This window comes from Cebus imitator, unplaced genomic scaffold (assembly GCF_001604975.1).
Source record: "Cebus imitator isolate Cc_AM_T3 unplaced genomic scaffold, Cebus_imitator-1.0 Scaffold431, whole genome shotgun sequence".
In the NCBI taxonomy this organism is placed as follows: domain Eukaryota; kingdom Metazoa; phylum Chordata; class Mammalia; order Primates; family Cebidae; genus Cebus; species Cebus imitator.
The window spans coordinates 1,425,115-1,449,971 of record NW_016107746.1 but is presented as its reverse complement, the minus strand read 5'-3'; the positions used below and the strand labels follow the sequence as shown (position 1 = coordinate 1,449,971).

Sequence of the window (24,857 nt, the reverse complement as noted above, 5' to 3'; positions counted from 1 at the left end):
AACTTACTCTACAGAATAATGCTAAGAAGCTAAAATGAACTAATACACAATGCAAGTTAAATGACTTTGTAAATGTTAGATACATATAAGAACTTTAACCATTATAATCAATACAGATTAAATTATACTCCGAACAGACACACTATTAGCTAAAATTTAATTCCTAAGTTCATGCTGACAAATAAACTCACCCCATATACATTATTATATTCTATTATGCTTTCCTCACAGGTTCTATGATTAAATCTTAAAATATAATTCTCAATCTTCTAGATACATAAATTTATACCTACATATCTTTTTATTTTTCATACAATTTCCACTAAGGGTCAGATGAGTGTCTCAGATCCTTGAAACCTTACTTCAAAATAGGCAAGAATCTCTTATTTTTAGAAATTTTTTCCTGTTTTGTTATACTTCATGGTTTGATGTTTACATAATGTTTTTAAGTGGACTTTGTAACATTGTTCTGGTACAATTTGCATGTGAATTTTCTACACCACATTCCTTTAATACAATCAATTTCATATGTTCTCATGATCCCCATTCACTCTCTCATTGACCATTTTTCTGTTGCATTCACCTGTATTTTTATGTGGTATCCTCACCAAGTATGTAAGAATCAAATTGCTCATGCTTAAAGATCCCAGATATAATATAAAGTACAAGGGTTACTAATTTGTAAGAGCAGAAGACAATTATAAGGCTTGAAATCCTTGTAGTTAAGAAAGCTACTACTTTCAGTTGGTATCTAGTTGACTCTCAAAAGTAGATTGTATGGTTTTCTTTTTAATGAGCCCTGAATATAATCCTACGCATCTTAGCTCTTTATATTTTATTGAAATATGTTTGTCTCTCTCATCTGCTAGATTTTAAACTCCTGATGGTATACCCCGTATATCTCACTCATCATAAACAATAAACCTAAATAAAATGTAGTTTTTTTGAAGCTTAACTATACCACACATGTTCTTATTTTCTATCTCTAAGACATATCACTGTACAGACCATAATCTTTATAATTTTTGCAATAGTAATTTATTCTGCTTCTAGATATGTAAGTTCATGAATCTGACATATTCCAGTTATATTAATTTGGTTACTTTATGGTAACTTTGTTTAAAATTTTAATGTTCTCTGTTTAAACATTCAAAAACATTTATTTACACAACAGTGATTTTCTAGTTTTATTGGGAGGAATTATCCAGCGATCTTATTAAAACGCAAATTCCTAGCACCAAATACTAAAGATACTCATTCATTTGGTAAGTCTGAAATGTATTTTACATGCAACATTTTGAGAATTAGTGTTTTGGGCTATTATTTTTGAAAATTTCTAGAAGTTGACAGTGGCTTCTGTAATACCTTTGGGATCTTAACATATCAGTTTGTTGTATTACAAAGCCCCTAAGTGACAGCACTGCTGCATGTAATTGTTCCTTAAGAGCCAAATGTCAAACCTCTTGTAGTTGTGAGATTCAAACCAAGTTTTAGCCTGCCTCTCACAGGCTTTTGTGCATCTTAGTTGTGAGATGATAGTAGCCCGTAGGATTCACATGCAATGAATCTGCTCAATGAAGAAGGCAGCATCTTTGAGATCATTAAAAAGCTCTTTAAACTGAAATCTGCCATGCCATACATAAATGAATTTCTATTTTCCTATATACTAACCACAGTTGAAACTAATGAGCAAAATAAAGGAAAAGCCAAACATTAATGAAAGGTCCTTCAGGTACTACTATAAAGAAGAGACGAAAATACTTATGTGATTGTTTGTTTTCAGTAAATACTGTGACCTCCCTGCTTTTTTTTTTTAAGATGGAGTTTCATTCTCGTTGCCCCAGCTGGGGTGCAATGTGCGATCTCAGCTCACTGCAATCTCTGCCTCCCAGATTCAAGAAATTATCCTGCCTCATCTTCCCTAGTAGCTGGGATTACATGCATGCACCACTACACCAGGCTAATTTTTTGTATTTTTAGTCGAGATGGGGTTTCAGCATGTTGGTCAAGCTGGTCTCGAACTCCTGGCCTCAGGAGATCCACCTACGTCAGCCTCCCAAAGTGCTAGGATTACAGCTGTGAGACACTGCGCCTGGCCTATAACCCCTTTTGGTAAATTTAAATCCCCTAGCTCTCTCAAGATACTAATTTGTCCCCAATGAGAATATGCCCCTACCCAAAAAGAATCACTATAAAATATGGACTCTTACCTCCCTATCCCATCTAGAATTTACCTAGTTTTACCTTCAGTAATGTATACACAAAAAAACCACCATTATTTGTAAGTCTTCATTTTTCAAATGCAATCTAATTCTACAAACTCACTGGACAAGGTTTGATTATCTATAATTTACACTGTCTCTCCAGCCTCAAAGAGGAAGCGGTAAAATATGGCATTATCTCTGCTGTATTTTCTTAAAAGCTGCTGAGTTTGTTTTTGAAGTTTTCCTTATGTTTGCAGTTTACATTTTCCTAATTTATTTCCTCAGTATTTTCAGTTTATTCTAAAGAGTCCACCTCCTCTAGAATTCAAAGATTTGCCCTTCTTTATATTTACAACAAACTTGCCTATTTACTCTTAAAGATTTTTTAAAAAATAATCTTCAACATGTATTATTTTTCATCAGACTGTCTCCTGGTATCTCAAATACAGCATGCATACATTTATTATTAGTAATATTAAGTTCATTGTCTTACTGTAAAATATCCTTTTCTCCAAATGAATAAAGAATGCAAAGTAAGAAAACAAAATGATGTGCAGGGATTTGGGCAGAAAATACTATATTTATGAAATGAAAAAAATGAGTTTTAACTATTATAAGCACAGAAACTATTACATAGACATGCAAAATAAACAATAAAAGCACAATTTCTAAAAACATATTTATTAAAATAAAAGCTTTAACTATGCCCATCCCTAAACAGTTCATAACTTTCCATAATAAAAATTCGTGACATTTAGATTTTCTCAAGACTTTTCCTCAGGCAAATGAATGTCCCTCTATTTGCATCTTTCTATTTACTGGTTTAGAAACTAGCTTTCTTAAGCGCCTGCTGCTGGCAGCTGAAGTAGTACCTTTCTTTGCTGGTGGTTCATCTTGTTGAGGTTCATTTTCATTCACTCTTTTTCTTTCTGAACAGGTTTTAGTTTTGTTGTCCTTAGGCACTTCAACTGTTTCATTACAAATCAATTTATTGTTTATTATTAAAGAAGATGTATCAGCCTTGTCCTAAAGCAAAATAAGTTAAAAATAATTCACATATAGAAAGCTACAAAAAATGTACAAACCATAAATTACATAGTGTACCATAAAAAATTTTTCAAATTTGTTGAGACATTTTCTGTTATTTCTTAAGTTTTGTCCTAAAATAACTGATGGCTCTAGCAAATAAGTAACATTTGGGGATAACTGGAGAATCCTAAGAACACTAATCTCTGAAGTCATATCAGAAATATACTTGGAAAGAAAAATATGAGACTCAACTATTTATTTTGTAGCCAAAGCCTCTTAAAGATTAATACTGTCTTAAACATTAACAACTTTCAGAAAAATAGTTTTGACCTTAGCTTTAAGTCTACACATATTCGAAGAGACAGTCTACAGACAGCTTTAAAACTGAGCTTCTAGACATTTCACTTAGACTTTTTTTTTTTTTAAGTAAAGACTGCTTCCCTTAAACAGGCTAGTAGCAACCAAGAACAGGGGCTCATGCCTGTAATATCAGCACTTTGGGAGGCTGAGGCAGGAGGATTACTTGTGAGCCCAGGAGTTTGAGACCAGCCTAGGCAACACAGTGAGACCCCATCTCTACAAAATATTAAAATGCCAGGTGTTGTGGCCCATGCCTGCAGTCCCAGCTACTCAGAAGGCTAAGGAAGGATCTCTTGAGCCTAGGAGTTCAAGGCTGCAGTGAGTCACGGTCACATCACTGTACTTCAGCCTGGACAACAGAGTGATGAGACCCTACCTCTAAAAAGGAAAGAAATGGGGTGAGGGGAGGTTGGGGGGGAGACTTCCAAAAAGAGGGTATAATACGGACTTAGAAGAAGGGTAAAACACAGCATTTAAGTGCAAGTCTATAGAGTAATCAAAAGTATGGTAAAGGCAGAAACTTCTGGCAATCAATTTGAAAAAACAAAGTATATGATAAAACAGAGTGCCAAAGTGTCACTTACATCAGCAAACATTACCAAAAGATGCACATAAAAATAATTTTTTAAAGTCATAAAGTAATGGGTTAAGAAAAAAAGCAAAGTTTTTCTAGCTATCCCTAAACAAAGGATGTGACAAAGAATAATCTCCATGCTTTCTCACAATTAGTATCACAATTAGTACCTTAGCGTCATTGATAAATGACAAAATCATGCGACAGGCAGATCACACCTCTGACACAGCTCCATAACAAGGCCAAGTTGTTCCTTCCCTGACCCTTAGTACCTATCAGAATGACCCAGTCATTTTCCCCACTTCAAAATATACAATCCTCACCAAAAATCTATCCAGAAGTCACAGTTATGGAAAGGAGGGTTTTCTGCTCCCAGGGTATGCTTGGGTAGAAAAAAAAGAATTCAAACTAAATTTTTTCATTATTGGAAAAGTGTTTGTTCTCAAGACAAGATCTGGAACTTGTTGATCCTAGATCAAATGTTAATCAGCACAATTAAGTAAGTTCCAAACTACTTTGCATTTGTTTTATGTATTTAAGTGAACAATTTAAATTTAGCACACTGTATTAGGTTAGCTGATAAAACAAGGTCTAGAATCTATAAAGTTTATTTATAGGCAAGGACTAAATTACAAATATTGCTTTTTTACTATTATTTCCTTAAACACTGCTAATATATTATGGTTTACAAACATACTACAGAAATAAATATAATCCCATGTGAAATTTCCAACTATTTTCTTTTGACTTTGTAGTCACCAGAAATGATCTGTCTCTGACTTTCCTTTTTGTTTTTATTTACCAAATCAAAGATCAGACTTAAAGAAAGCAAAAAGCATGTGATGACTAACCAAATAAAAGTTCTGAGGGCTGGAGGCCCAGCAATTAAGTTACTGCCCCAAGTCTCAGAAGTCTTACATCCCCTTACTTCACAAATCAATTTCCTCTTCCTTAATCTCTACCACTAGTACCCTAAATCGAAGTCCTCATCAACTATTAGCTGAACTGTTCCAAGAAGTAGCTAACTGGTCTCTCTGGCTGTAGTCTAATTCCATCTCAAACCTATCCTCCAAGTTTTCAAAAACATCTACTCAAATTAAAAACTCCTCTTTGCTATTCCTCTGCTTAAAATGACTCCCCACTGCCTCCCCAAACTCTTCAATGCAGTTATTTAAGGCCTTTCATCTTATCCTATTTTACTACTCCTAGCCTCATTTCTCACCTCTTCTTGCTTCACACTTTCTTCCTGAACAACCAATTGTTTGTATTTTCCTGCAGTGACTGAAAGATTTCTCATTTCCATGACTGTGCACTCTGATCCTGGTACACGGAAGGCCAGTGTATCTTCCTGTCCCTTGTGACAACCACTGTCCCCTTCCTCTACTTTCAAATGGCTAGATTTTACCCACCCTTTAAGGCTCAACTTAATCATTATCATCTCCACACAATACTTCCTAACTACCCTCCTACTCTCAGCTTCCTGCACGCACACTACCATTGCACATTGCATTATAACTATATGTTGTTTTTTTTCTTATTGAGGGATTTTTAGGGGAGTAGATTTTATTACTCTGCATAATTCCAATAATCTAGCACAGTACCTGGCACACACTGGACACTCCCTAAGTGTTTCTTGCTCCTCCACCTTATTAAATACTACTTATTTACTAAATAGTTAATTATCAACATATTAAATATTAGGATATTTCTCCCAGTTCAGGTACAGAAAAGCCAGAGATTAAATAATGTATCTAATAATATCAAAAGAAAGGCCTGCTACAGGAGATTAGACAGCGTGCTCTTCTAGAATGCTTCTCATTTAACCCTGTGATATCAAAAGCCCATTTAAAGTTCAGATCATTCAGGGAATGTTGGTGGGTATTAGAGTTGACAATCAAGATACAAAGGAAACCCAACAGTCACTTTTTATAAGATACCACACCTACTTCTTTTGGTCACAGAAAAGACATAAAAAAGCACCTTTCAACAAAGCAACATGGTTAGCTCTAAGTATACTTAACCTACTACATTATTACCATATATTTTACCATTTCCATATAAAAAAAATTTGAAGGAGTTTAGCTCCAAAAAAGAAAACCAAAAGCCATTTTTTAAAAAAAGGATTAAAAGACAAGCTGATCATTCTAAGCTGAACTGAATATGAAAGTATCTAAATTTGCATGAAAGACAAAAAAAAAACCCTTGAAGTCTTTACATGTAACAATTCATAATATAACTTTTTAGAAAAAAAATCCTTGCTACTAAGCATAGAAACAATAGCAACAATACGTATAATAAAAGGAAGCTTCTAAAGAAAACCCTAATTTTACTGAATTTCATGTTATAGTTCCCTGAAACATTATAATCTAGTTATCGAAATACATCTAAATTCCTTTCTCCTCAAAGCTCTTCTCCCAACTAGCTGAGGCTTAAACTTCCAAAGGCTACATATTCTTCTCCTTTTCGTGTGCAAAGCACTGCCAGAATAGTCTGAACGTATGTTCAAAGACGTCAAACACCCTCTTCTAAGTTCTCAAAAATTCACATTTGCACAATAGTAAATTGAGTTCAATGTTGCATAAGTAAAGGAACATTCTGAGTAAATTAGTCTTAATTGCACAAGCCATTTTAAATTATTTCCTTTAAAGCAAAACATATGTTTTTTTATCTTATTTATTAATAACACAAAGTTAAATTCTTACATTGCATTTAAATCCATCTTCCATATACAACTTTAGGTTCTGAAATTTGTTCATAGTATCTTCTTTTTGATCAATTATATTTATCAATTCTTGAATTCTTTGATTCTGTGTAATTATTTTCTTTGGAAAGAAGAAAAAGTAATGTTCCATGAATAAACTTTGAGATAACTAAAATGCAAATAGGATTAATAATGCAAAGTTTGATAATTCCTCCAAATTTTAAGGTTAAATAAAGAATCAGTGGCAACACACTATGCACAGCATGATCTTATTTTTGCCTTTAAAAAAATTACATATATAGGCCGGGCACGGTGGCTCACATCTGTAATACCAGCACTTTGGGAGGCCAGGTCAGGCAAATCATTTGAGGTCAGGGGTTCGAGACCAGCCTGGCCAACATGGTGAAACTCCATCTCTACCAAAAATAAAAAAAAAAAAAAAAAATTAGCCAGGCATTGTAATTCCAGCTACTGGGAGGCTGAGGCAGGAGAATCGCTTGAACCCAGGAGGCAGAGGATGCAGTGGGCAGAGATAGTGTCACTGCACTCCAGCCTGGGTGACTGAGCAAGACTCCGTCTCAATAAAAAAAAAAAAATTACATACATAAGATAGACAGATATAGATAGACAGACAGATAGATAGATAGATACAAAGAAAAGAGAAGCTATACAGCATATAAGAGGAATCTGGAGCAAGACTGCCTGGGCTCGAATCCTAGCTTCTATACCTTTTAATATGTCACCCTGGGCCACATACAGTGGCTCACGCCTGTAATCCCAGCACTTTGTGAGGCCAAGGTGGGCAGATCACCTGAGGTCAGGAGTTCAAGACCAGCCTGGCCAACATGGTGAAACCTGGTCTACTAAAAATACAAAAATTAACCAGGTGTGGTGGCAGCCACCTGTGACCCCAGCTACTCAGGTGGCTGAGGCAAGAGAATCACTTGAACGTGGGAGGTGTAGGTTGCAGGAGCCAAAATCACACCACTGTACTCCAGCCTGAGCAACAGAGCCAGACTCTGTCTCAAAAACAAAAACAAAAAAACCGTATGTCACCCTGGGCAAGTTATTTAATGTCTCTGTAAAAAACAGGAAATACTAACAGCATCCACATAATAAAGTTGCTCTAACACTTAAATGAGTTAATAAAAAGCATTTAAAAGAATGTCTGGTAAATGTTAAGTGTTCTATAAATATAAATACATATATAAAGTAACAGTTTAAAGAGCTTCCAAGCAACTTGGTTTTGTTTTGTTTTAAATTTAGGAGGAATATTATGGGAACCTTTTTATTTTCTATTTTATATTACTTAATATAATTAAATAGGTACAACTAGTGTCTACTATTTTCATAAGCAGAAAAAATACAAGATAAGAATTGTCTAAATAGTTATGCAATTTTAGTTAGTTCTTTAGGTCTTTAAATACTGGATACTAAGATACCAAGATCTTGAATTATTTATATCTGATCATATTTTAAAATATTCAGCTTTTTGAAAGGATAAATGTAAGTTAAAATAAGGAGAACCAAGCCAGAAAAGAAGAGAAAAAATAACAGAAGAAAACCAATCCCCCATGCACACCAAGAGACAACTACATTACTGTTTCTTTACTTATTTTTTAAAAGAAACATATCTGGTCATCATTCATATCCCTTTGTTAATACCTTATCAAGTCAAAATAAAGCTTAAAGCATTACCTTATTAGATGTCTCAAGCTCTTGAATCAATGAATTTGATTCTGAAAAAGTAAAGAATATTGAAAATAAATATCTAAGCATCTAAAAATACATATCACTGAATAACTATGAAACATATGCTGCTGTAGTAACACTTAACTGTTACGTTCAATAAAAAGGATTTTGATGGCACTAGAAGCACACCCTATTCATTTTTTAAAATCTGCTAATTCAACCACAACAGGGTAATGTTCCAGAGAAAAGCCACTTTTAAAACTTAGGATAAAAATAGGTGGCATATGCTAAATAGTAAAGAACTGGCATAACATCAGAGAAGAAAAGAAGCTAGTGCCTTTTTAGTACATTTCATAATGCAAAGGCACCACTTACATGTGATTTTCTACCCATCTTGTTTCATACAAGAAAGGGCAGAGACCAGGGCAGTTATTGCAACTAATTCTTAAAATGCAGATATTATAAACAATTCTATATCTGTATATAAAATGCCCTCAGCATGGTGGCACATGTCTGTAGTTCAAGCTACTCAGGAGACTGAGGTGAAAGGATCACTTGAGCCCAGGAGGTGGAAACTGCAGTTTCCATGATCATGCCTCTGCACTCCAGCCTGGATGACTGAGTGAGACCCTGTCTTTAAAAAAAAAAAAAAAAAAAAAAAGGAAGAAAGAAAAAAAGAAAAAAAAAATGTCCTCCTAGTTAGACTGAAGCATCAATCTAACAAATTGCTTTAAACAACTCCACAGTAGTTACTCTACCCCAAGAGTTAATCTTCTAAACTGCGAGAGTTCATAAAGAATATAGAACAAGGCCAGGCACAGAATGGCTCGGGCCTATAATCCCAGCATTTTGGGAGGCTGAGGCTGGGAGGATCGCTTGAGCCCAGGAGAAGGTTGCAGTAAGCTGTGATGCTGTGATGTCACCCACCACTCACTCAGCAAGACACTGTCATTAAAAAAAAAAAAAGAATCTGTAACAAAATTTACAGCTTTACTTTTTATAAAGTTAATACTTGGTTTGATTTTTTGTTGTTGAGAAGCTCATTTTCTAACAATATTGGTACAAAATAAATGAAGGTCAAAAAACATTTTTAGTAATAAATTACTACAAAGTCATACAAATGGTAAAATACTAAAATACGTTACCTAGATGAAAGAATTTTCTGGTCAGTATGGTAAATGAGCTACATAAATCTTTTATACTTACCAAGAGTATTTTTAATGTGTTTACAATATCTAAATAGAGGTAAAATATATCCACTTACCATTTTCCTTCTTTTTTAGCTTTTCTTTGGTTTTGATTAATTCTTCTTTGGTTTTAGCTAATTCAGCTTTAATTTGATTAAACTTTAGTTCTAAGCAAGCAATAGCTTCCTGGGGGTCAGCAAGAGATGCAATATATAAGTGAGCAATTTCAGCCTGTTTCTTAATATCAGCGACATTATCTTGAAGAGAATCAATAATATCTTCAAATCCTACATAATTATGTGCTTCCTAAAAATAGCAAAAACCACATGCCTAATATTAACAGTAGAGTTCACCCTTTACATGTGGTACCATCTAACTTAAGACAGTTTTTTTAAAAAAGCAAAAAATTCACCACTTCAAATTCTTGAAAATAAATTATATAGAAGCATCTCCAATTACGAAAACACTGTATTCTATTATTTATTTCCTGTTGTATAGACCATGAGGCATATTTTCTCATAAAAACAATGTTACAAACTGTGACAAGTCATTATAGAACAACTATTATTATCTAGTTCAGGTATAGTTCCAATTACATAATGAGCCTTAAAATGCTTTGTTGGGATAGTACATGAAACAAACCTCCATTTTCACAGCTCAGTCAATCCCAACACATGTCAAGGATATGTAAGGTTTGACAGAAGTCTGGACATCACTGTCACAGACCCCTGAGCTGAGTGATTAAAAAACAGAAACAAACAACTCCCCCAAAAAAGCTGATCAATTTCAGCTTCAGTGGAAGCAGCAGAAAAGGATAACTTTCCTTACATTACAAATAGAGAATAAGCTGAGCACAGTGGCATGCACCTGTAATCTCAGCCACTTGGGAGGGTGAGGCAGGAGGACTGCTTGAAGCCAGGAATTCAAAATCAGCCTGGGCAACACATTAAGACCCTATCTCTAAAACTATAATAAATAAATAAATAAATAGACAAATAAACAAAATTTTAAAAGAGTAGGAAATGGTAGTTGCCCAGTAAGAGCAACCATTTTACATATAAACATTTTTGTTTTAATCAGAACAGCAAGTAAATGACCTCTTAGGTCTCTTATACCTTTAAAATATTTTTTATTTAAAAATGTTAAGCAAGACAAATCTGAGGGGGCTATTCTATAATCATAGAATATAGAATAATAATAGCAAAAAAGAATCTATCTGCCGACAATACAATGTTTCAAGCAATACCAACATAAGATACAAATATAACAGAGTTATAAATTTTTCAAAGACCAACTACTACATTTAAATTCTTTTTGCTTAGATTCCTAACAAAACATGCCTAATTATAATAAAGTTACAACACTAAGCATCGTTTTAATTCTAAACTACCTGATATTTCTCATCATTGATGTGGTACACTAAACCCTGGAACCAAAACCTCATTGGATATATTTAAATATTTCAATTAACAAACCTGAGTTTCAACTTTCATGGCACAAACCTCTCTTGCTGGTTCTTCTTGAGTGTCACATTTACCAACCAAATCCTTGAAGATAGCCAAACGACGTTCAGCATTTTCTTCTAATATCTCTCGTTCTTGAAGCAGAGTTTCCCTTCATAATACAAATGAAGCCCATTAAAAAACAGAAAAGAAACTACTTTGTGTTTCTGTTTTAAACATCTAAGATTAAGTATATTACAGATTAAAAGAAAATTTAGGCCAGGCGCAGTGGCTCATACCTGTAATCCCAGCATTTTGGGAGGCTGAGGTAGGTAGATCACTTCAGGCCAGGAGTTGGAAACCAAGCTGGCCAACATGGTGAAACCCTGACTCTACTAAAAACACAAAAATTAGCCGGGTATGGTGGTACGTGCCTGTAATCCCAGCTACTCCGGATGCTAAGGCAGGAGAGGCTAAGGCAGAAGAATGGCAAAATCCTGGGAGGTGGAGTTTGCAGTGAGTCGAGACCGCACCCCTGCATTCCAGTCTGGGTGACAGAGCAAGACTCCATCTCAAAAAATAAAATTAAGGCTAAAATTTTAAAAAGAAAGAAAGAAAATGTACATAACCATGCATGGGATTAGTAACAGCTATAACCTTTTCTTTTTTTTTTCTCTCTGAGACAGAGTCTCACTCTGTCACCCAAGCAGGAATGCAGTGGCACAATCTCAGCTTACTGTAATCTGCACCTTCCAGGTTCAAGAGATTCTTATGCCTCAGCCTCCCAAGAAGCTGGGACTTCAGGCACACACCAGCACACCCAGCTAATTTTTCTATTTTTAGTAGAGACGGGGGTTCACCATATTGGCCAAGCTGGTCTTAACCTCCTGACCACCCGCCTAGGCCTCCCAAAGTGCTGGGATTATAGGCATGAGCCACCACACCAGACCAGTAACAACTATTTTCGAGCTTGTATAAAAAGATCGCAATTCAGAAGCCACCTAATATGAAAACAAGTAAGTTAAGTCAAATAAACTTAAAAAGTAAATAAAATCCTCAATTTTTACCTGGACATGAAATAAATAACTTACTTAAAGTCTGCTTCCCGTTGAGCCCAATATTGAGTAAACTCCTGTGTAACTTCTTCTCGAATTTTAAATTCCAATGTTAACTTTTCCTTCTTTTCATTTATCAGTTTTTTTTTCAAGTCTTCTATTAAGTCCAACAGTTTCTGTAATATGTGTAAAAAAATCTTATAAAAGAATAAATATATCCCAAGAGAAATACCATCCAACTGTTCAAAAAATTAAACTTTTCATTTAGTCAATTATGTGTCCTTTTTAATAGTGACAATGTTTTCTCTGCAAAAATTATACATTTGCAGAGATTCATTAATCTGAAAAATCAGGTTGCCCTCTCCACTTTTTAGAAATAGACCTTTGGTAACTGAAATGGCTCACTGTGTAGTTACACTAAGAAATAAGTATAATTTGAGCATTTATTATCTATCAAGAACGACTCTGGGGAGTTCCATATTTGTTTCATTTAATCCATACAACTTTCTGTGAGCTTGGCATCATCCATATTTCATAGGTGGGGAACATAAGGATCAGATCTCTGGTAAATGCTAAAAGTTTAGTTTAAAAGTGGCCTCTAAAAGTCTAAAGCCCAAGGATTGTATACAGCAGAAAAGTTGTTAAGAACACCCACTAACCAATCTGTCAAAGAAAGATGTTACATAAACTTATCTTATTAGGCCGTTATAACTATCCAGATGTCAGCAGCAATTCTATAGCCTTTGAAACACATAATCATGAAAAATGTACAATATATAAAGCAACAAATAAAACATGACCAGTATACATTTATAACATAAATTGTAGCATTACAAAAACAGCTTCATATTCTTTTTAATGTTTCTAATTAAAGCTACTGAACAAATTAAACAATAAACTCTAAGCTACGGATCTTTCAAACTTTATTTGAAAACAGTTCTATAGATAGCCTGACTTTGAAACTCTGCCTCTAAGAATTTATATTAAAGAAATAATTATAAATGACCCAAACCCATATTCTGGCTGTATGAACACTGATCACCGTACTGTTGTTCTGTGGTAATAGTTGTGTTTAAATAAAGAAAAAGTGAATCCAAATTAACCAAACTTAAGGGATTGGTTCAATTATGGTACTATCATACAGTAAACCATTGTAATCAATAATGATAACCTATACTAATAATTCCAACTTTTCTTTTTCTTTCTTTCTTTTTTTTTTTTTGAGACAGAGTCTTGCTCTGTTGCCCAGGCTGAAGTGCAATGGTACAATCTCAGCTCACTGCAGCCTCTGCCCCGCCACGTTCCAGCGATTCTCCTGCTCCAGCCTCCTAGGCAGCTAGGATTACAGGAGCCTGCCACCATGCCTGGTTAATTTTTGTATTTTCAGTAGAGACACGGTTTCACCATGTAGGCCAGGCTGGTCTCACACTTCTGATGATCTGCCTGCCTCGGCCTCACAAAGTGCTGGGATTGCAGGCATGAGCCACCATGCCTAGCCAACCTATATTAATAATTCATACTTTTCACAATTTATTTTTATATAAAGAATACCAGGTTACAAAACAGTAATATGTAATAAAAATCCATTATCACTGGGTGGTAGATTTGAGAGATCTTTATATTTAAATTTTCTTTTTCACTCTACTATACATAATACTACTTTAATAATTTTAAACAGCTACACACTTTCTGTGTAAAACAATAAATAATAACTACTGAAGGAAAAATCAGAATGAATGTGGAAAAACCCTGGGAGTTTAATAGTTTTCAATAATTAGGTTTTAACATTGTTAGCATCTGATTAACTTGTTGCTGAAAAATATTCAGGCTATTATTGCCAAATGAATTTAAGTACATGTATGCTAATATCAAGGTATTTTACAATGGTTTTTAAAAGTCCCAATCCTCTCATTAAAATGTGAATAAAGGGCTGGGCATAGTGGCTCACATCTGTAATCCCAGCGCTTTGCAAAGCAGGAGGATTGTCTGAGCCCAAGAGTTCAAGATCAGCCTGGGCAATAGAGCAAGACCTCATCTCTACAAAAAAATTTTAAAAATTAGTTAGGGGTGGTAGCATGCGTCTGCAGTCCCAGCTACTCAGGAGGCTAAGGCAGGAGGATCACTTCAGCCCAGGATTTCCAAGTAGCAGTGAGCCAATGACTATACTATCGCACTCCAGCCTAGGAGACAGAGCAAAACTTTATCTCTAAAAGAAAAAAAATAAAACAAAGCATGCAACACCTAATTATGTTGATTTTTAAATGTCAAATATTAGACAACATCTTGATGAATTTCCTTAAAATATCTAGTCAATGTTATAAGATATGCATTTGCACTATATAATCCATTGCAAACTATAGCATTAAATATTTCTAGTAATTTCAGAAATTTTACTAACCAACATTATATAAAAATTTCAAGTTTGAGATGAAAAAGAGTAAAACTGGGTTTTTTAGTTTGTCTGTTTTTAAGACAAGGTCTCACTCTGGTACCCAGACCAGAGTGCAGTGACGCAGTTATGTCTCACTGCTGCCTAGAAATCCTGGGCTCAACCAATCTTCCCACTGCAGCCTCCCAAGTATCTGGGACTAGACGTATGTGTCGTCATGGGCTAATTGTTTTATTTTTTGTAGAAATGGGGTCTCACTATGTTGCTCAGGCTGGTTTCAAACTCCTGCGCTCAAGCAATCCTCCTACCTCAGCTTCCCGAAGTGCTGGAATTACAGGTGTGAACCAGTACACCAGCCAATCTAGACTATTAATGGCTCCCTTTTGTCACTGCAGGAGGTACTATTTAATACATTACAAAAGACAAAGTAATAAGGTCTAATCACACAGTGAGCAGATAAACTGAGACTTGTACTACATCTGAAGCTATCATTCTTGTTTCCAAACATATGTTCAATAATCGCTTTCAGGGACATGAAAGTAAATTATTAAAATGAATATTTAACCCAATATATCATCCATCTACTTGTACTTTTACAATCCAAAAGGGTACTGTGATATGTGATATGTCAAGACCATTAAAGCATACCCATGAACACGGGTCTACTAGTGTTCCTCAGGCACTGGTAAGAGGACTCCATGTATACTCACGGAGTTATAGCCAATTAAAGAGGGGAATGGGTGGCCAAATGCAGTGGCTCACGCCTGTAATCCCAACACTTTGGGAGGCCGAAGCGGGCAAATCACGAGGTCAGGAGTTTGAGATCAGCCTGGCCAAAATGGTGAAACCCGTCTCTACTAAAAATACAAAAAAAAATTAGCTGGGCATGGCGGCGTGCACCTATAATCCCAGCTACTCAGGAGGCTAAAGCAGGAGATCGCTTGAACCAGCGAGGCAGAGGTTGCAGTGAGCTGAGATCCTGCCATTGCACTCCAGCCTGGGGAACAGGGTGAGACTCCGTCTCAAATATAAATAAATAAATAAATATATAATTGGACAGAGGCTAAAACAACAACTGTTAAATCTTATTTATTTGTCATAAAAACAAGATAACAAACAATTTCTGTTTTTGAAGATATGGGATCATAGGTACTTGGTAGGTATTTTTAGCACTTGTACTTGAGATTGCAAACTAAAAGTCTGATGGAATACATAAAATCACTTAGAAAAAGGATACTCACATGGTCTATAAGTATCACCCCATAGATAATACGCTTTTAAAATAAAGATTTGAAATACTGTATCTTAACCAAGTGAACAAAACTTAGCAGCTCTAAGAATGGAAAAATCAGACATCATGTGGCTCTTGGTGTGATTCGATGGGAAATTCACAACTTAACCTATATAAAATGCTTTCTTAATGTATTAAACCTCAATCATGAAGAAATAATCAGACAAATATAGGCTGCAGGTATTCTATGAGAAAACTAGCACCCACTTTTCAAAAATATCAATGCTAGATCAGAAATGACTGAAGAAACACAAGAATCAAAAGCAATGTGTTAACTCTGGCTGCAGACAAAAACAAAATGGCTATAAAGAACATATGGGAACACTGGAGAAATCTGAATACAAACAGTATATGAGGATATATTAGTGTATCAGTGTTAAATTTCTTGAATATGAAAATTTCATGGTCTTGTTATCATGACAAAATGTCCATATTCTTAGAAAATATATGTTCAAATATTTAGTTGTAAGGTATCATTATGTCTGGATCGTATTTTCACATAGTACAGGCCAAAAACTGTGTATCTGCATACTTATAAAATGATAACTGGAGAATCCAGGTGAAGAGTAAATGAGTATTCATTGTACTAGTCTTTCTACAGGTTTGAAATTTTTCAAAATAAAAGTTGAACACAAAGACTTCAGTGTATTGTTGAAAAAAACTGACGAGAGCCATAAGATTTAACCTTAACTTCAGAATAAAAAGGCAAGCATAGAAGTATGAGTTCTTAATACATACTCTGTTCTCCTCGTGGCTAATGAATGCCTTATTTTCCTCTAATGTTTTATCTAGATCTTCATTAACAAGTTCACTTTCCACATTTTTAGTATCTTCAGCGTTTTCTAGCTCCTCAATCAAATCCTCGTCTTCCACCAAATCTTCTAGACTATTTTCCCATGAAATGGTGGCTCTTTTTACATTTGATATTTTATTATCCGAATTACTGTCTAGTGATACATCTTGAGAAGATCTGACAGATCCAAATAATTTCTCTTGAGAGGAATTTAAAGTGTCTGGAACACAAACCTGTTAAAATAGTCAATGTGACTTTTAAAACAGAAAAGACAAGAATTGTCCACTAGAAAATGATTATTTTAAAAATTTAAGTCAAAAAAACCTCAGCATTAAAGGAAAAACTATTCAAACAAACATACCAACAGGAACTAGCATCCCTAAATGAACATTCTGATAGGAAAAAACTTTACATATGTAAACTAGAGAAATAATCTACCTTCCTGGGCTAAGTTCTTAGTATTAATCTTTGCAGAGGGTTTTCCAATTACCTAGGAGTACTAAATGAACCAGATGAATGGCAAAAACACAATTCATTCCAAAAATACTCATAAATTTCTAACTGATGTTTATTATTAACTCATTACTAAAGGTCATTTTAATCCTAGCATGGGCAACCTTCAATCCTTTTTCATGTCTTCCTACTTGGTCAAATACTTACATTTTTAATTTTCAGTTATCTTTTAGGCTTACTGTATTAAGTCTAAAATATTTATTTCAAGAAAAACAATATTCTAATAATAAGAGGCTTAATAAAATACATATTTACTTTTTGTGCAATGGCTGAGAACTTCAATACATTGAGTGTTTCATCATAGGCTAAATAACACTGGCTGATGTTGACAATCATACATATTTTCCCTTTACCATTAAAAAAGCTTTGAAAATAGTGAGTCAGTTTACTTTCCCGGAAAGGCACATGCTGTTGAAACCTATGAAAAAAATTTTCAAAAAACATTGTAAGTTAAAACAAATCTCATGAAGTCACGGTGCTAACAAATTTTACAAAGAAATAATTAATCCACCTATCATGAAATTAAACTTTACATTAGTGATTAGTTCCAAATGTAATAGTCCCTCTCAGTTTTCTTTTTTCTTGTTTGTTTTTATTTCTGTTTTGAGACAGGGTCTAGCTTGATTACCCAGACTGGAGTACAGTGGCACAATCATAGCTCACTGCAGTCTCAACCTCCTAGGCTCTAGCGATCCTCTTGCCTCTGCCTCCAGCGTAGTTGGGACTGTGGGTGTCTGCCACCACATCTGGTAAATTTTTTATTTTTATTTTTAGTAGAGATGAGGCTGGTCTTGAACTCCTGGGCTCAAGTAATCCTCTTGCCTTGGCCTCCAAAAGTGTTGGGATTATACGCATAAACCACCATGCCTGGCTGTTTGCTTTAACTGCTGCTACTTACTAACAATAACCCACTATGTAAAATACAAAGAAAATCACATTTAACTGGTTATGTTCCCTAGTATAGAGCAACTGTCAAGAGATGTCCTGAAACACCTTAACTAGAAATGATGAAGGCTGATTTTTATTTACTCAGTCTAAAATGCTAACTAATGCAAAAATCTATTGCATCTAGGACCACACACAATGCATTAATAAAGTGGTTTTAGATTTTAAACCAGCATTAGAAGCTTCTCACTTACAGTGCCTGCCATGGAAAATACTGACTTTTCTTGAAGAGTTATTGGCATCAACTGACATTCCTATCATTTTCTTTAATCCAACCCCTCTTAAGTACTTTAATCACAATCCATACACAGTCATTACATAAGATACAGGTTAAAAATCAAAAAATAACTTCCTAATAAAGAAGTTGAAAGTTTAAATACTATAATATTTAATATGCTAGTAACATTTTCAGAAACACTTACTTTGACTTTTCACTATTCTTCAAGACATTAATACACTTTCCTAGAGTCAATAAAGAAGTGTTGATATTCCCAGTCTCCCTTAACCTTTCACCTTCATTCTGTGTCTTCATGCTTCGTTCTGAACCAGCGAGATCACATAAAGATAATCTGAATTAATAACAACAACAACAAAATTACTTTAAAAGTTCTTCAGAACAGTTATGAATAATTACCATTTAAAGAATACTTGTTCGGGCGTGGTGGCTCACACCTGTAATCCCAGGACTTTGGGAGGCCAAAGTGGGTGGATTACATGGTCGGAGTTTGAGACCAGCCTGGCCAGCATGGTGAAACCCTGTCTCTACCAAAAATACAAAAATTAGCCAAGCATGGTGGCACACGCCTGTAAGCCCAGCTGCTCGGGAGGCTGAGGTAGGAGAATCACTGGAACCCAGGAAACAGAGGTTTCAGGGAGCTGAAATTGTGCCACTGCACTCCAGCCTGGGTGACACAGCAAGACTCCATCTCAAAAGCAAAAACAAACAAAAAAGAATATTCAACTTACTCACTGACTCGAATTACACGAGACACTTCAGAATCTTCAATCTGTAATATTCTAATTGTGAATATGCTGTGGCTGAAATACAAAGATCAAATGTTATCTTTACATTTTTAAATTCTGCATTCTAAATAGCAATGGCAAATATCCAAGCCAACCTTATTTTTACCCTAGTATTAACTACAGTCCACCATTGCATTTTCCAACTAGCTGCTAGATATTTCAGCCCAGTGTTCTGTCACCTACATATCCAAATGCCTAAAATCATATCTTTTGCCTAGCCCTAAATCCCTCAAATTATCTCCTCTTGGCAGTCCAACTTCTAATAACACCATTTATAATAAAGTCACAATTTGTTTGAAAAAATATTAGTTAAAATGGTATTATGTACAGCTAACATTCTGAAAATATACCTAAAGCAAAGCATACATTTGACCTATAGATCCGTATCTTGTATTGTCCCATGCCCAACTACTGGAATAGGGCTCTTTCTCTCTTAAGAAAAGGCCTGTTTAATTATCTCATTGCTTAAACTGATTTCCTTTGCTTCTCATTTTCCAATCCCATCAAAAACATCTTTCCTTAACCCCTTGAGATTATAGCCTCACTCAGTATATATATAGTATTCACAGGATAAGTGAGAAAGATCCAGAGAAAAGGACACCATTATTAGCAACTCCAAAAATACTAAGCTTAGATACTGACATAAAGAAAGAGTAAAAATACCTGAGAGACTTCCTATAAATTAATAAACCTACTGACAGGGTAGAAAACAGTATTGATAAATGTTTTTAGTGTTATTTAGTTTGCAAAATATTGTTTATGCCATATGAATTTATTTAACATGAGCGAACTTACTGCCCACTTTAATCTAAAATTAGCTGTATTTAAATTAGCATAGAATACCATGTGTGACAGGAGTTTACTCTTACAGAGTTTATTCTTTACCTTCTACTGGAAGCATTATTCAATTTTGTGAAGGCAACACTCTGGTGCTTTATTCCTAGTTTTAAAAGTCTATAGGCTTCTTTGGAATCAAATACTTGAATCCATTGTAGATCTTTAAAAAATAAAGAGGATTATATATTACTTTGTTGAAACAAACAATGTGTTCTACAGTGTAATCTCTTTCAAAGTCTTTTCCTAGTGACATATAATGAAATCTTTCTTCTAACAACACATCCTAGCTAGAGTCAATTCAGCTATTTCAGGACATACGAGAGGAGATTATAACAATGTTCTAGTATTTAAATTACGCAAACACACGAAGTAAATGTTTTTCAACAGAATCTGCCAAAGGGAAAATTAAATACAGTAACAATTCCTTAGAATTAGACACTAGGGGAAAAAAGGAGAGGCAAAATACAATATAGATTAAACCTATAAAACTACCTAGCTATTAAACACTCAAGATTGTAATTTATTAGCGAATCATAAAATCAAATCTATTGAATCATGACCAGTATTTTTATTTTGTTTGTTTGTTTTTTGGAGACAGGGTCTCACTCTGTTGCCCAGCCAAGAGTGTAAAGGCATGACCATGGTTCTCTACAGCCTCGATCTCTTAGACTCAAGTGATCCTCCTGCCTCAGTGTCCTGAGTAGCTGGGATTACAGATGCATGCTACCATGCCAGGATAATTTTTGTATTTTTTGTACCGATGGTGTTTTGCCCTGTTGCCCAAGCTGGTTTCGAACTCCTGAGCTCAAGTGATCCACCCATTTCAGCCTCCCAAAGTCCTGGGATTACAGATGTGAACTGCTGCATCTGGCCAGCATTTTATAGAAATGACATAGAATACAGAAAATATCACAGCACATTCCTTGTAGTAAAAGTATAATTAACAAAACTTTTTGAGTTGTAAATATTCCATATGCATATATATACATGCATGTAGGTACTGAGTCATGATGTTATTAACATGTATTTCCGGCTGTGAGTAATTGTTTCAAAAGGTTAGAAAAATCACTCTGGAAGGACAGTAACATTTCATAGCACCAAAATTTGGACACTGTTACAAAGCAGGAGAATTATGTGAATATAACCATACACAGCTTTTTCCATCACCACAAATCCAACTAATGATACTCAAGCAAATACAATACCAAAATAGACCCTTTTATATTCGTTTAATAAATATACCAAAACATACTTCCAAAGCACAAAATTCTCTTCTTCTCTTAATGTTAATAGTTAGTGTTACAATTTTCAATTTCCTGTCTGCTTTCCTACAGCTATCACAAAGCCCAGGGAGGGAACTTTGGAGCAATGAAATAAAAATATTCATTAGTATACCTTTTATAAAAGAATAGCCCTTTATATCTTGGGAAAGGCGCAGCATCTTTCTCTTTTGGAACTTAGACGATACAGGAACAAACAAATCATAAATACACTCATTGTAAATTTCAAAGAAAGAAACCCACACAGAAAATTTTATATTATTAGCCATATTCAAACGAGCTTGTTCACAATCTTTCATGGATCCTTCAAATTCTGAGACATTCAAAGAGTGTGTTAAACTTCCTACAAAAAAAAGAAAAAAAAGAAAAAACAATAATCACCTTAGTAAGCAACTGACTAAAAATGTGACCAAAGTATAGATCAATTCCCAGACTTGAAAAACCAAGTATGCTTGATCTTTTGACCATCTATGTTCAATATTTTTTGTAACAAAGGAAGATATAAGTAATATTTGGATTAACCAAAGTTAGACTACTTCTTATCCTTCCTTTCTTTTTGAAAATATGTTAATGAACCAATAGAAATTAAATGTAAAAGACAAACAAGTGTCTCTCAAATTCAATATTAAAATTGTAACCAGTAAAAGGAATATCTGCAATATTTAATACAAACAAAACATGACAATGACTGACATTTCATATAAATATGCATCATTTTCCCAGTATTACCAACTATGTCATTTATAGAAATTAAATTCTTAGTAATCACAGAAGAGGTCTACAAAAAACAAATAAGTAAATACAATTTTTAAAATTTTTTTTTCTTTTTTGAGACGGAGTCTTGCTCTGTTGCCAGGCTGGAATGCAGTGGCGTGATCTCAGCTCACTGCAACCTTCACCTCCCAGGTTCTAGCGATTTTCCTGCCTCAGCCTCCAAAGTAGCTGGAACTCTAGGTGCACACCACCACATCCAGCTAATTTTTGTATTTTTAGCAGAGATAGAGTTTCACCATTTTGGCCAGGATGGTCTCGATCCAGCCTCGGCCTCCCAAAGTGCTAGGATTACAGGCATGAGCCACCGCACCTGGCCTAAAAATATTTTAATAATAAAAATAAAACATCAGGAAGTGATTTAAAAATTAAAAGCTTCTCAAACGTACTTCATATGATCAACATAGCAAAGATGAGTGAGCAAGGAAACCTTACCATAAAGAGTATCATTACTGTCATTATGCAAAGTAACCTAAAAAAGAAAGATTGATTTAAAAAATTAAAAAAACATTTTAGTTAAGGTTAATCAAGATATTAATTATCTATCCAAATATATCTCCACCAAATCACAATCTTTCATCCACTCAATTCAATGAATTCTTTAATTTTTCCTAGTTAAATAATATAGTTTGATGGAAAAATACAGAGAACTATGAAAAAGAATATTATGTATAATCCCTGCCACTCTGGTTACTATTAATATTTTAATATATTTCCCTTCTATTCTTTTCCCCATTCTTACATTGTAAGCTTTTTAGCCCCATAATCAAAAATTGTTTACAACATTTGATGGCTATATAACAGATGTGAAATGACTGAATTATTCTCTTATTATTAAACATCTAAATTATTTACCAAGTTTTGCCAGCAACAACACTATGACAAACAACTTCATTTATTTTCTTCTGCATTCTAATTATTTCTTTAGAAATAGAAATAAACCCATTTCCTTAGAATATACAACTAAAACTGAATTGGTGGATGAAAAGATATAAAATATTTTAAAGTTCTCACTCTTAACATAGTATTGCCAAACTCTTTCTAGAACCATTTACAATGTATGAAAGTACGTTATCTCACTCTTTTAACACTTAAATAATTTCATAGGTGAAATAATATTTTGTTTTAACTGGATAATTTGTTAGGATTTTTTTTTTTTTTTTTTTTTTTTGAGACAAGCGTCTTGCTCTGTTGCCCAGGCTAAAATGCGGTGGCACAATCTGGGCTCACTGCAACCTCCACCTCCTGGATTCAAGTGATTCTCTTGCCTCAGCCTTCCAAGCAGCTGGGACTACAAGTGTGAGCCACCACGCCCAGCGAATTTTTTGTATTTTTAGTAGAGACAGGGTTTCACTATGTTGGCCAGGCTGGTCTCAAACTACAGGCCTCAAGTGATCCACCTGCCTTCAGGCTCCCAAAGTTCTGGGATTACAGGCGTAAGCCTCCGTGCCCAGCAAAAAAATTTTTTCATTACTAATGATTTTAATTTCCTCTATGAATTGGCTATGCCGTTATCCACCAATCTCCATAAATTTTGTTAAAATACTATTTTACTTTCAGAGACCACAGTCATAGGTTCAACTTTGAACTCCACTGGTAACACCTTTTCATTGCTTTAAAACCCTGGTTTCTAAATGTTTTACAAAAGAAAAATTTGCATTAATAGGTTAAAAATATTTATAAAAATTATTAGTAGTTTTTAACAGCCTTGAATAATGTCTGAAAACATAATACAATATCCAGAAAGCACAAAAGGAATAAACAAAAAGGATAACTTCATCTTTAAAAGTTGATATGGTACCACCTTATATAAAATAACACTTCCTCACAGTATATTACCTCTTTATTTATTGTCAGTCTCTATAAAGGCAGTACCATTTGTCCTCAAAACTGAAAATATTGCCTGGAAAAATAACAGGTGACAATCAAATTTGTTGAGTAGATGAATACTGAAAAACACAATGGGCCAGGCTTGGCAGCTCATGGAATCTCAACACTTTGGCAGGCCAAGGGAGCAGAGATTCTCTTGAGTCCAAGAGTTCAAGTCCAGCCTGGACAACATAGCAAGACCCCATCTCTAAAAAAAAATCAAAACAGCCAGGAGTGGTGTGATACAACCATAATTTCAGCTACTCAGAGGAAGTTGGGGCAGGAGAACCACTTATGTCCAGGAGTTCAAGACAGCAATGAGCTATGATCACATCACTATAATCCAACCTGGATGATAAAGCAAGATCCTGTCTCTAAAAACTAAAAAAAAAGAAAACCACAATCAGGGCAGAAAATTTGCAACCCATAAACTAATGCATTAATAATGTATTGATTTTTTTAAATAAATTTTAACAAATCAGTAAAAAGAAAAAAATGCCAAACAATACTAGAGAAATGGACAAAGAACGTATGTAACAATTCACAGGAAAAAATTCTAAGATGTACTAATCACCTAATTTATAATTAAGGAAATATAAAGTAACTCAGGTGAGCCATTTTTCACCTATCAAGCCAGACATTATTAAATATCCAATTTTGGCCTGAGTTTGGGAAAACTAGCAGCAAATATATTTGCAATAGAATGTTTCTTCACTGAAACACTGTTCAAAATAGTAGAACACAGGAACAACATAAATGTCCATCAGTGGAGACTTAGTTTTAAAAGCTGATTTAAAATTAAAACAAACAAGTTAAACACATAACTTAACAGATAAAAGACACATGATTTAAAGTAGGAAGAGATCTAGGATACACTAAATGAAAGACCAAGTCATAGAATG

General features: G+C 34.5%; 1 protein-coding gene across 1 annotated transcript in view; it reads right to left on the bottom strand.

Moving 5' to 3' along the window:
* Positions 1–24,857, bottom strand: part of KIF20B (kinesin family member 20B) — a 67,493-nt gene that overhangs the window by 31,961 nt on the left and 10,675 nt on the right. Inside the window, exons 7-19 of the mRNA XM_037731916.1 lie at positions 22,522–22,558; positions 21,431–21,658; positions 20,084–20,195; positions 19,142–19,213; positions 18,598–18,744; positions 17,486–17,648; positions 16,663–16,950; positions 12,281–12,420; positions 11,223–11,361; positions 9,825–10,053; positions 8,567–8,607; positions 6,870–6,989; positions 3,077–3,230 (exon numbers count right to left, since the gene is read on the bottom strand). Coding sequence (XP_037587844.1) covers positions 3,077–3,230; positions 6,870–6,989; positions 8,567–8,607; positions 9,825–10,053; positions 11,223–11,361; positions 12,281–12,420; positions 16,663–16,950; positions 17,486–17,648; positions 18,598–18,744; positions 19,142–19,213; positions 20,084–20,195; positions 21,431–21,658; positions 22,522–22,558 — 1,870 coding nt within the window. The remainder of the gene's footprint in view (positions 1–3,076; positions 3,231–6,869; positions 6,990–8,566; positions 8,608–9,824; positions 10,054–11,222; positions 11,362–12,280; positions 12,421–16,662; positions 16,951–17,485; positions 17,649–18,597; positions 18,745–19,141; positions 19,214–20,083; positions 20,196–21,430; positions 21,659–22,521; positions 22,559–24,857) is intronic.